The sequence below is a fragment of the Octopus bimaculoides genome, chromosome 2 (genome assembly GCF_046866305.1).
Source record: "Octopus bimaculoides isolate indiv1 chromosome 2, ASM4686630v1, whole genome shotgun sequence".
Classification (NCBI taxonomy): domain Eukaryota; kingdom Metazoa; phylum Mollusca; class Cephalopoda; order Octopoda; family Octopodidae; genus Octopus; species Octopus bimaculoides.
In genome coordinates this window covers 35969230-35983828 of record NC_142929.1, presented here as the reverse complement: position 1 = coordinate 35983828, position 14599 = coordinate 35969230, and the positions used below count along the sequence as shown (strand labels likewise).

General features: G+C 32.3%; 1 protein-coding gene across 3 annotated transcripts in view; it reads right to left on the bottom strand.

The window, feature by feature from the left end:
* LOC106871713 (protein kinase C-binding protein NELL1) overlaps positions 1-14599 on the bottom strand; it is a 389762-nt gene that overhangs the window by 97364 nt on the left and 277799 nt on the right. For all 3 annotated transcript variants that reach the window (XM_052976225.2, XM_052976230.2, XM_052976231.2), the window contains exons 8-11: positions 12153-12243; positions 10540-10622; positions 7677-7776; positions 3739-3858 (exon numbers count right to left, since the gene is read on the bottom strand). In XM_052976225.2, coding sequence (XP_052832185.1) covers positions 3739-3858; positions 7677-7776; positions 10540-10622; positions 12153-12243 — 394 coding nt within the window. The remainder of the gene's footprint in view (positions 1-3738; positions 3859-7676; positions 7777-10539; positions 10623-12152; positions 12244-14599) is intronic.

Sequence of the window (14599 nt, the reverse complement as noted above, 5' to 3'; positions counted from 1 at the left end):
TAATCATTGAGAGAACGTTGGTGTTGCCTTGGTGGAGGTTTGTGCTCTCTGACTGTTCTTCTTCTTCTTATTTGAATGTCTGCAAGCATTATGAGACTTTACTATTTTGAGTATTTCAATATTTATTTATACAGGAATTCAGTTTTGCTGTCTAGGCTGAGTTGTATGAAATTATGAAGTGACTTTCCATAACACATACATGTATATAATATATACCTACATATACATGTATTGTATATCATGATGATATGCAATGTATGCATATACATACATTAATATATACACACACACACATATGTATGTGTATGTGTGTAGACATACATGCACACACACACACATACACATATATACATGCATATAAATATACAAACATATATATTAATATCTAAAAATTAATATTTAATTTCAATAATTAAATTTTAATTTTAATATTCACATTTCCTAGAGTATGATGTATGTATATCCTTACATATATATCTGATTTCATTATTATAGGTCTCTTCCTATGTCTCATGCACTCTGTGACTATGTCATAGCGATATATTGAAATACATATTGAGAAATACCTATATAGACATATACATATGTGCATTTATATACATATACATGAATATAATATGCTTATAGATTCATATATAAATACATATGCACACATACATACATAAATGCATGTGTGTAGCAGAAGAGAAGTCTGTGGTAAACTGTTTTTTTATTTTATACTTCATTTCATTTTACTTACGTTGCTAATAAAATAATCTCATTCTGCCTTCACTATATATAGCTTTAAGCCTATGCATTACTAACATCATTGTTGTTGTTGTTATTATTATTATCATCGTCATTACTTTTAGTCATATTATTATTAAAGTGATAAACTGGCAGAGTCATTAGCATGCTTCTTCTGGCTTCATGGTCTGAGTTCAAACGCCACAAAAGTAGATTTAGCCTTTTATTTTTGGCGGGTCAATGAAATAAGTATCAGTTAAATGCTGGTGTTGATGTAACTGACTAATCCCTCTACCAAATTTCTGGCCTAGTGTCTCTTGTAGAAAGGATTATTATTATTATTATTAGGCTGTTACATGGTATTGCTGTTATAATCCATTTTATTATGCTTCCTATCAGACTACATTTTAAGGAACTCGAATGAGAAATTTTCTTGTCCCTTCCTCTGTTATAAGCCTTCTAGCTATTTTTACTTTGCCTCAAGGACTTTCCAGATAATTTTGGTTAATACCCATAAATATATTATTACTATTATTAATAGTATTATTGTGGAGGGACAACTGCAGAACTGGTAGGTACTAAATAAAATGCTGTACATTATTTTACTGTATTCTTTATATTTCGAGTTCAAAATCTCACTAAAGTTGACTTTTATTGTGAATTTCTTTGAGTGTTGATATAAATAAGTTCCAGTTACATACTGGAGTGGATTTAACCAGCTATTCGCCTAGAAATATATACCGCTTTCTCTTAGAAATATATGGCTTTGTATCAAAGTTAGATATCATTATTATACTCATTATCACCACCGACATGTGGTTAAGGAGCTCACTGTGTAGCCACATGGTTTCAGGTTCAGTTCCTCTGCATGGTACTTTGGGCAAGTGTCTTCTACTACAGCTCCAGGCCAACCAATGCGCCAAGAAACTGTGAAAGTCTGTTTTATATATACGTGTGTGTGTGTATATACATATAAATACACACACATATATAAGTATTTATATATATACATATAAATGTGTGTGTATATATATATATATATATGTATGTATATGAAAATATATATATATAAATAAATATATATAAATATATGAATAAATATATATAAATATATAAATAAATATATATAAATATATAAATAAATATATATAAATATGTATATAAATAAATATATATATAGATAAATATATATATATAAATATACGTAATAATAAATGTACATATATATATATATGTGTGTGTGTGTGTTTATATATATGTAAAAATACATATATATATATAAAAATACATACATGCATATATATACATATGTTTCTAGAGTGTTTCTCATGCAACCAGATATTTAAATATTTAAGTTTTGAATTGTTGAAGTAAATGTTTTCATATCAGTTTAGTTTCTAACACAAACTGCTTCACTGTGGAAGTCAATTCTTTCAATTTAAGAAATGCATCTTAGTTCAAACCCAACAAAATGCCTGTACATAGAAGTAGATTTAATAGCTTTTGAGAATGAAGTGAAACAAATGAATATCCTTGATCAGGACCCTAATTAATTAATTAATTAATTAATTAATATTATTACAACAGATATGAATTATGAAGATGATATTTAAGAGAAAAGTAAAAATAGATTTCTCTGATGAACATGGTGAAAAAAAAAATGGACAGTTGTCAAGATGTTAGTTGAGAAATCATACCTAATCATACAAGATGTTAGTTAAAAATGGAATACTGGAATTCCAACATGCAGAGAAAAACAGCCATTTCACATATGCAATATTTTCAGCATTGACCTCAGAATTGTTTATTTAGATAGCAGAAGATGAAAAAAAAAAAAAAAAAAAACACCCATTAGTATGGAATGAAAAACTTAGTCAAAATGCTGACAAAATTAAAATTACTTTTAAATGCATTTCTTATTAGTAAAGATTCAAAACTATTTAATAGGACCAAAGAAAGCAGGTTTCTTAATTTTTCTCCCCACTGTATTGGTGTTATTTGATTTGTATATATATATATATATATATATATATATATATATATATATATGAACTAATATATCTGGTCTTCCATGTTAGCACAAAATATTCTGAAAGATCATACCAACACTTCACAACTTACAAAATCAAACAAGATGCAAACTGATCAGATTATCCTAATGCACTTGCCATAACCAATCAATCATTTGATAGCAGAATGTAAAGAGCTGTTCCAGGAACAAGAACAAGAACAAGAACAGCAACAGCAAAAACCAGATGTATTCAGTGTTAGAGCAAAGGCATTTCATTGACAATTTCCATGTCATGTATTTAATCAATCAGAACTGACTGAAGCTGGTTAGCAGCAGGAACAGCAATGTCCTGGATAGAATTACTTATCATTAAAGATACACAATGCAGAGTATGAAGTAATATGTTCTCACACTAAAATGAATGCACACATTTAGAACTACAAGTACAACAACCTCTACTGATTATAAGGGCAGAATAGATATGTTTGACAATAAATGTCAGTGATAGTATGTATATATATATGTGTGTGAGCAGGACATTAATGATAGCCTACTGAAATATTAGAATTAAATGCAATCATACAATTATAGACCGTTTAGTATGTAGCAAGAGAACTACTGAGAGTAGTGTATTAATAGAAAGTCAAAACAATAAGATTGTTTATAAAAACAACGTTTTTCAATGATTCTTTTTTTTTTAAAGATAAATCTTATTGACAAATGACATATAAAGAGGGAGATCAAAAATTCCAAATTTTGTACAAGATTTGAGAAAAACATATGAAACGGGAAAAGAAACCCCAGAAACATGCATACATAAAAACAAGGGGTTATCATACACATTGGTAAGATTGGTAAACACAGTGCACAGAACATGTTACAAAACAATATTTAATATGTGTAAACATGAATACAAAGTTAAATAAGCTACAATCTTATTAGTGTATTTTTTTTAAATGTATATAATTTATAAAGATGGGGGTATGAAAAGTTTATTTTACCTTTGCAGTGAGTACCATTTCCATGGAATCCAGACTTACACTGGCAGATGTATCTTGTTGTGAGATTCACACAAGTTGCATTGACATGACAATTATGGTCTAATGCACAAAAATTGGTTCCTGGAAAAAAAAAAAAATGATATCAGTCAACAATGGCTCAGGGTTTCTGAGAGTGAACAAAACATTTAAATCAGTCTGAATATGTTTGGGACATATTTGAGCTGTACAAACTACTATTTGCCATTTTTACCTACTCTTGGTAAGAATGAATCTAATATCCAAAACTTCTTTGAAGCAAATGTTTCTGACAGCTGGAGTGATAGGATAAAAAGCAACAAACAGGATAAAACCATAGTGAAATAAATGAAGATGGATCTTGGTCAGAATTTCCAACCATGAATGTTCAATTGTTCAACCAACTAAACTATCAGACCCATTGAATTAGCACGGAGGTGGCTGAGTATTCCACATATACATATACTCTTATTGTAACTCTCATGTGGCATCAGCATGACTCAGAGTTACAAGGCTGCACCATTAAATTACTGGTAAAATCCATCCAGGAGGCTTCCTTATAATATCCATTTATCCAGTTTCACGCATAAAGTATGGGTTGACCGAAGGCTATAGAAAATGACATTTGCTTAAGTTGCCATACAGCAATATTGAAACTTTGTCCTTCTTAATTATTTCATTATACAGCACCTAACTGCAAAATAACCAGTTTATGAAATAACAATCCTACTTACTAAAATTCAATCAATCAGACAATTGTAGATATCAGATTTCTTCTAACTATGCACAGGATAGCATTATACCTCTGGATATATATAATAAACAGAAGCGAATACCAATACATTAGCAATATATATATATATATATATATATATATATATATATATATGTATATATAGCTCAAGTTTAAACCTCTCAGCTATGAACTACACACACACACATACACATATATATGCAAGTGTGTGTGTGTGTGTGTGTACACATACACCTTTGGTTTATTATATAAAGTCTGTTAGCCCCATTTTGACTTATATATTTTTTTTTATACAGAAGGCATTCCTGAGAAAAATTTCCCAAGTATTTTAACTTCCTAATGAGTGAATATGTTTTTGTCTAAAATGCTGATTATCTTCACATAGTTATCCTATAGTTTGGTAAATATATGTAAGAGTACAGAGTATGTTTCACTGAGGAGGTCTAATAAGACTGAAACATAGCATTGTCCCTGCACTGGTCAAAGATCAGACTGACTCTTTACAGGAAACCACAATACAATTTTAAATCAATCTGAATTTTGAAGTTGTCTCCTTTGCCTTGAAAGAATAATTATTGTTAATATTAATGACTGTCTTATCATTATAGGTAAAATTTCTAATGGCTAAGTAATTAAATATGCTAGCCCCTTCCACCTAAGTACATGATCTTCAAGCAGAAAGTATTCCTTTGAATGTCATTATTTTATAAGTCAGAGAAAAGGGAAAAACAGAGTTAACAACAACAGGGTTTGAAACAAAATATAAAGTTCTTTTTGCTGAGCTTTCTACCTTTTCTGGCAACTTAGACAGATTAACATGAAGTACATTCAAAGACTAGGAAGACAACTGAAACAGTAGATCATCCTTTGGTTAAGGTAGATTTTTCATCCCTTGTTTCCCATATAAATTCTCACTGACAGCAACTTTATCTGATATTCTCCTGATAATGTCAATGAAATATTTACGACAGAAATCTCCTGTGAATATTGATCTGGAATGAGCATATCTATTCATTATCTATAATAACATTTCTGGCTTCTGCTAAAAATTTTCATTGCCTTTTTCTTCCAGTGTCTTATAAACTTAGCAGAATTAGTTATTGAAAAATTACAATTCCTCAGATTTCTTGATGAAAGTATTAGCTAGGGCTTATATGTATCTTGTATGTGGCAAAGTTAATTCTGTTACTTAATTCTAGGAGACCTATATTCCATCAGATTAAGAATATGCAAACAAATACAAATATAACACACACACACACACACACACACATATATATATATATATATATATATATATATATATATATATATATATATATATATATATATATATATATATATATATATATATATATATATATATATATATATATATATATATATATGTATGTATATGTATTTATATGTATACTCACACACACATATACATGCATATAATCAGTCAGTTGTTCATAAGACCAAAAAAAGCATACTCTATAAAATGTTCTGGAGCAGTGATATTTTATGTAGTCATTCGTTATGGTTGGTCAGAAAGCAGGGAAGCCCATGTCTCCAACATAAATTTTATCTCATGAGGGTACCTACTGGGCTTCTCTGCTTGCTGTCAAGTGAATAGAAATCATACAAAAACTAACTCCTTTTGAAGGCAACTAGACAACTGTTCTGAAGACAACCATTCAAAGGAAGGTAACTCTACCTTGCCCAGAAGGAGTTTTTGTTTCAAAGAAATTCATTTCAGGCATTTTTTTCATAACCTTGCTGACCAAGACTGTATCCTTCCATTAGTAAAAAGATTATGTGCCTCTAACTAGCAGGTTTGATGAATCGTCTATGTTGTTAAGAGCAATAATAGACATGAAACCAATGGTAATTCTCTGACCAGCAATAACCAACACATAAAAAATATAATATACATATCACAAGAGGAGAGGTTGGTTAAAAAGCCACACTTGCAAGCTTTATTTCAGTTTATGTGCCTATCCTTATCATGAATGTTGGGTAAAGACAGAAAGAGTGTGATTGCAAATACAAGCAGTCAAAATGAGGTTTCTCCAAAGGATCTCTGGAGTAAGGTTATTTTATAGGGTACATAGCTCAGAGATCATGGAGTCTGTCCGGGTTGAGTTGTTACTTCTTTGCATTGAAAGGGTACAGCTCAGGTACTATGCACATGTGATTAGAATGTTGCAGGAAAGAATTGCATGACAGAGTATTCAAGCTGAGCCAACCAACAGGAGTCCTAGAGGTAGACCTAGAATGAAATGGCTGGATAATATCCATAGTTCCAGTTGGTCACACTTGGGAAACCAACTGAAATGTCTAATAATGGTTGCTTCTGATAGACCCCTTTGCCTGAGGACTCTACTACCATGAATCTCCCAAGAATAACAAGCAAAGAAGATGGATGGATATATGTATATATATATATATATATATATATATGATGATGATATGTATAAAACTGGTACTCTGTCAGTTATGACAATGAGGGTTTGATCCAAAATTAACATGCAAGTTGCTGAGCACTCCACAGACACACATACCCTTAATGTAGTCCTCAGGGAGATGCAGCATGACACATATACATATACAGCACCTGACCAGTTATCCAGCAAAATTGGGGCCTGAAGTGACCCAGATTTCTGGACTTTCCAGTTTTCTGAAGACTGCCTAAATATATACTTAAAATATAAAATTAACTGAAAAGTAAAGAGCTAAGCCATATGTAACAGATTCATATCAGTACATTTCTAAAGCAGGGTTTGTTTGAGATCCATTAATCCACTTAAAATTTTTAAGATAAATCATTCTGCATCACATATAGAGTACAATGTTTATAGGGTGAAAATTTAACAAAGAAAAATAAAGTAGAAGATATTATTTAAAAGATACAAGTACAAATTAATACACTTCTGATGTAGGGTATGTTTACTATCTTTATCAATCCACTTAAGAAATTAAAGAACAATACTATTTTTAACACATCATATGCAAATTAACCAACTTCAAAAACAGGGTCTATTTACTCAATTCAGGGTACAATATATTGTACAGTATTCTTGGATTTCTGGAAACTGGATAAAAGGTCTGATACTGTATATGTATTCAATATTTGTACACTGGTGTTTGTACTTAGTGTGAGATTATAATTTGTCAAAATACCTACCATTGCATATTGGGCAGCATTCTCCATCAATATATATTCTACTGTCCTTTGAGCAATTTAGTTCAGGGCATGAAGTCTGGTTACAAACTATGCTTGCATTCTGAAATAGTAAAATACCAAAAGCAAACAAGACAAAATAGATTATATAAAAAAAGAAACAATATTCATGTTTTACAAATTTATAGCGATATAAACAAGAGTGCATTTTGCACCAAGAGCCAATGTGAGATTTTCTCTCATGGTGACTACCACAGTATAGTTTGTTCTAACAGAACATCTATGTTTAAGTGGGGATAAATTTTACCTCCTGTATTAATACTGTTTCTGTTGCTAATATATATTTTTTTAACAAGTTCACTGGCTAATTCTGACACTGTTTTTCTATATATTGCTGACAGGGAAATGAGTTACTGCAACCTCTAGTGGTCAAGTGTCCATCATTGATGAGACCAAGGAAGGTCGAAATCATGTGATCTGGTCATCTTGGCACTGGAGGTGGCAAGGTTTCATCTCCCCTTTAGTGATATAAACAAGAGTGTTTTTTGCACTAAAAGCTAATATAGTATCCACTGCAGTATAGTTTGTACTAACAACATCCATGTTTAAGTGCAGATAAATTTATAAATATTGCTTTCTTTTACCATTTATTTGCTTTAGTCATTGGACTCTGGCCATGCAGGAACACTGCCTTGAAAAGTTTTTGGTCAAACAGAACAAAGAAACTCCAGTACTTATTTAAGCATAGCACTTAATCTATCAGTCTCTTTTGTTGAACTGCTAAGCTATGTGGGTGTAAACAAACCAACACTACTTGTCAAGAAGTGAGTGGACAGACCCCCAAAATAAAGACACACACACATATATATGATGGGCGTCTTTCAGTTTCTGTCAACCAAATTCACACACAAGACTTTGATCAACTTGGGGCGATAGAAGAAGACACTTGCCCACGGTACCACACAGTAGGTCTGAAACCAAACGCATGTGGTTGGGAAGCAAACTTCTCACCACACAGCCATGCCTGCATCTGATAATTTTAATGATATATCAGTGGGGAAACTATTTTTAAATCAATGAAGGGACCATAGAGGATTTATTCAAAGTATATCTCTTTCTCAAGCATATAACATACATACAAGAAATAAAAAAAGAGACAAAGAAGAAACAGTGAGAGAGAGAGAAAGAGGGGAAGTGAGAGAGAGTGAGAAAGAGAAAGAGGGGAAAACGAGAGAGAGGTGGTGAGGAGGTTTCTTGTCAGAGTAATATTCCATAGAACAATGTTTTGTCTACAATAGTTTTGACCTTGAACAATTAATCTGCTACTGTATATGGCTAAGTATTTGTTCATTATTTTTCTACATTTATAGTCTTAAAAAATACTATAAAAGTCAAAAGAGGTGGAGGAGAGAAATCTGTTACAGAACTTAACCCTTTTGACACTGACATATCTGAAACTGCCTTGGGGTCTTTTATATAAATTCTGCCAGTTTTCAATTGTTGAAAGTTAAACTAAAATCTTCCACTTTTTTTAAATTCCAAATTTATAATGAAAGTTATTTTACTAAATCTTACCAAATTCTTGGTTATTTTCAGAATTAAATGAAACATGGAGTTATCATCATTGTAATTTTTTTAACATCCACTCTTCCATGCATGCATAGGACAGACAGAATTTATTGAGGCAGATTTTCTACAACTGAATACTTTTCCTTTCGCTAACCCTCACCTGTTTCCAAGCAAGATAATATTTCCCCATGGCCAGACATATTGAAAATGATTGACACCTCTTGTATGGCAGTGACACTCATTTACAACTATTACATGATATCAAAACAAGGAGACACCAATATACACATGCATATATAAATACACACACACATACGTGTATATATATATATATATAAATACATATCTATCTATATATATTTATATATATAGTTCAAATTTACAGAAAACAAAAGACGAAAACAAGTGTAGGAACAACAAGTAGGTGTATTAGTTTAATGCTTGGGAAAAATGGAAAAGTCCTTTATGTTTTGAGCCTATGCTCTTCGACAGAAAGGATTGAGATAAAAATGAAGAGAGAAAGTGTATTTCATTTGGCATGTGAATCAAAATAGTCTATATACCATTGTGGTATTCCACTAATCCTAAAAAAGGTTGTAGAAAGAAGGTGATATTTATCCCAACAAATATTATATAGAAGTGAGATTTGGTGTATTGTTGATTTAGTGATAGACCTGTAATTAAACGATATCAATGATTAAATTCTACGACTAAGACAAAAATTGTTCCTATTGATAATATGTAATGGAAATGTGCTACTACATAAGTATCATGGAGTAAAACATCTAATGTTGAATTAGATAATGCACTTCCAGTTAGACCTCCTGTTGTAATAGGAAAATAATGACCATAATGATCATAATGTAGGGGAAGAACATTTAATAAGTGATCCATAGGTAGGAGCTAATCATCTAGATACTTTAATTCTGGTAGTGATGGCTATAAGTTATAGTAGCAGTATGTAAAGTATGCTTGTGTATCTACGTCTATGGGCTCGTACAATAAAATCTAAAAGACTGAGAGATAATATGGCAGAGATTATTCCTAGTTTTCTGAATGTTCATTTTTTTTAATGAATGGTATGAAATGTGTGTCGCAAAATGATATATAAAACCGTCCAAGGTAGTACTTCAATATGGTTGCAGTCCAATGGCAAAAAAAGAGAAAACCCCCAAAACCCAAAATATGCTTGTCATTGACAAAGGGACACTAATATATTGACAAAGGGACAATAAAATATTGATAAATATGATTATCACCATTAAAAAAATGATAATTAAAATAAAGCAAGACTTACATCACAGGCACAATAGAAACAGTTACTTTTTTGGAATTTTTCCCCAGGGTTATAATATTCATTGTTATCCATGATACAGCAATCTGTCCAAGAGAAAAGATAACATACATATAGAATGTCTTGTGAACTATACAGCATATACAAACACACCTTAACAATAAAGCCAGTCATAAGTCTATTAATTTCTGTTTCTAGCACTAAATTACAAACATTAGGGATAGGTAGTGGCTCTCATGGCTTCTGATCTTAACTGATTGGAAGTGATATCATGTACATGTTTTGTCTTGGTATAAAAAGATGGGCTACAGCAAATATTCTGCTCAATACCACAGATTTGATTGTCAGTTGTTTGACCATAACCAGTTGAGCATGTCCTTTGGTGGCTGACAATATGTGCATCTCTGATCACAAGCAGTAGTGCAGGAGCATCATAGCCATGTGTTGAAAGGAATTATTTGGTGTTTGAATAATTCACCTCTGGAAACATGGGTGTTTTGTTCAATACCCTTAAACAATCTTCATTCAGGGACCCTTTGAGTGGGAGGGGCTATTCTAACAGAAGAACATTCTAACAGGGCCCCACCTGCAAGGTCATGTGCAGTTTATCTTGATGTGAGATCATCATGTCATGCACATATTGTTGTGATGCATGTGCTTGTTGAACCTTTATCAGATGGGTAGTCATGATAGGTATATTGAACTTCATATATTTTACCCCAGTGTTACTTTGATGGCATGCGCTGCTTTCTCAATCAACAATAATAATAATGGTTTCAAATTTTGTCAAAAGGGCAGCAATTTTGTGGGAGGCGATGAGTTGATTACATCGACCTCCAGTGTTCAACTGGTACTTATTTCATTGACCCCGAAAGGATGAAAGGCAAAGTAGACCTTGGTGGAATTTGAACTCAGAAAGTAGCATCGTCCTAAATGCTGCTAAGCATTTCATCTAGTGTGCTAACAATTCTGCCAGTTTGCCACATTAGTAATAACAATAATAATAACGATCCTTTCTACTATCTTTTGCCCTTCATCTTGTACCATAAAATTGTCTCTCTTAGGGCTCGTAGTCTTGTAATCAGCATGATACCTTCACTAGTGCTGGTACCATGGAAAAAAGCACATACTACATGCTGTAAAGTGGTTGGTGTTAGGAAAGGCATTTAGCCATAAGAAGCATGCTGTAGTAGATGTTGGAGCATGATGCAGTCTTTGGGCCCATTGGATCCTGATAATGATGATGAAGATGGTAGTGGTGATGATGATGATATTACTTGAAGTAGTAAAGTTTCAACATTATAGGAACTCTATGTGAAACAGCTAAGGAATGTTATTACTCACTATTGAGACAGCAACATATAAATATTACAGTTATGGTTATACTAAAACACATCTAAAGTCAAGTATAAATTGATCTATACCAAATTAGAAAAAGAAAAAAAAAAAAAAAAGAAAACATTGATCTAGTTTCAAAAAGACATAAGAGACAGGTTTAGGAGATTTAATTGAGAAGGCAAGATAACAGTGAAGTGTTAAAAATATAAAAGTTATTGGAAATCAATACATTAATAGACAATTACTTAAACACATGTTAATATGGATATGAAACTTACTATCAGAAGCTGGTTTACAACAATCTCGATAAACGGGATTCCGGCAATCCACTACTGAGCAATCCCTGTGTTTACATACAACTGACGTATTCTGATGAAAAATAGAAAGAAAGGCAAATAAAATATTAGATTCCACTGATGCTTCTCTGTTATCTCTGTTATATAAAATGGATTTTTGAAAAGTTTAGAAATAAATTCATATAGTCTAAAACTAGCCAGCTTGTTTGCTATGCTGTGATGGGGAAACATTCATAAAATTGATTTGCTTTTTGTAAGAGGTTGTATGAACATGACTAATGATAACAAATCAGTGAACTTTATTAATCTTCTCAAATATACTGGGTAAGTCAAAATGAATGGTACAAAAAGTAAACATATGAGCTGGGTGCTGAAAAGTTCTTGGCTCTAAGAGTATCGTGAAAGGCCTATCTGGAGGCCCAACCTTCTGAATTCTTTTACAGGGCTTAGAAAAACTGAAGGACTGCTGCAATAAGTGTGTGAATCTGAGAGGGGAATATTTTGAAAAAAAATCATAATTAATGGATTCTCCTGTATTTTCTGTTACCCAAAGCCAGAAACTTTTCAGCACCCCACCATCTTGTACATGTGAGTGGTGTAATGAATGTATTGCAAAAATAAAGAAGTAACATGAAAGAAGGAGGAGAGACCATCAATGGCAAATCATTCACCCCAGCACAGCCAATCCAGCCTTCTGGAAGATGCCAGTTGAGCTAATTGCCTACATGTCTATACCAATGTGGTGGGACTCATCTTGCTGCATAATGATGTCAGGTATCTCTTCTTTCAACTGCAGTAACAAACAACCAAATGGACAGCATGTCAAACTAGGTGCACCCTGTAATGGTGGACCATTCATTTTGAATTACCTTGTTCAATATGAAACTTTGATTAACTTCATTTTGATTAACTTTATTTCAAAAATGTATATTGTAATATATAATAAATAAATAATCATAAAATATATATTACGTATAAATTTATAAAGATGCAAGCTCTTAAAGCACTTCTTGGTATTCAACATTCTTTGTGTATACTTCTTTGTTTGATCTTGATTCATCACAAACCATGATCATGATACAGTTAGGGGCACAAGCTCTTGAAATGGCTATGTAAAGATAGTTTTTGTTTTCAATCATTACATGCTGATGCTATATAAAAAGCACCCATACTGATGTCACATAAAATGCACCTGTACCGATGCCATGTAAAAAGCACCCATGCTGGTGCCATGTATAAAGTACTTGTGCTGGTGCCATGTGTAAAGCATCCAGTACACTCTATAAAGTAATTGGCACTACGAAGGGCATCCAACTGTAGAAACCATGCCACAACAGACGACTGGAGCCTGGTGTAGCTCTCTGACCGGCCAGTTCCTGTCAAACAGTTCAACCCGTACCAGCATGGAAAATAGACATCAAATGGTGATGAAGAGGAGGAGGAGGAAGGAAGGCTGCATTCACGATCTGTAACAGAGACTCTCAAAGGCTGATGGGAAGTAGGAAGGTATTTTCAAATCAGAAATGTGTCCTGAATGCTTGTAACAGAATGGTGGTATTAAACTGGTTAATGGATTAAATGTACTCCACACAAAAAGGCCATGGCAGGATTTGAACTCAGAATGCAAAGAGCTGCAACAAATATACAAGGCATCCAGTTTAACATTTTTACAGTTCTTCCAATTCACAGCATTGATAAGACAAATTTATTCCTTAGAAATTATCTTTAATGAATTCTATCAATGAGTAAAATCAATCTAAAAAAAACTCCAAAGATTACAATTTATTAAGAGATGGTTAATCTCAATAAAAAATATAAACTCTGATTTCTATGATAAATCCTTGGATTATATCCACTTTAACACATTCTGCTTTATTTGTAACCTCACACCAAATACACATGTTTGTACTCTGTATTCTTAGTCTTGTACCATTTCTGTAATTTCTTTAAACTTTTTTACTTTGGCAGATTCCATTCTATCTCTGTTCACAGCTATTTATTGCATCAACTCTTTCTTCTCACTCAAACTTGAATCATGTTTTTCTTCTCAGTTTTTCCTTAGGACAATATTCCATCATCTTTTTTTTCTTGTTATAAAATTAAATTTCCGTGGAGTCTCCATGCTATGAATAACTAACTTTAAATATAATATCAGCTGCACTAACTTCATGCAACTGTCTATCTTGGCAAAATCTACACAACATATTGTTGTATCCATTCCCTCCCAGATGAACAAAAACAAAGGTATGTTATTCATGGATAAGTGCCAAAGCTAGCTGAGTCAATAAGATGTCTGTAACCCATGCTGCACTATATCCTTAACACTAAACATTAAACTTTCAATGGCTGTTTATCTAACAGAAAACAGCTACTGTTGGGAAGTGCAGTTCATTACTATAGGTAGCAAGGTCACTTTAATTAAAAAGTAC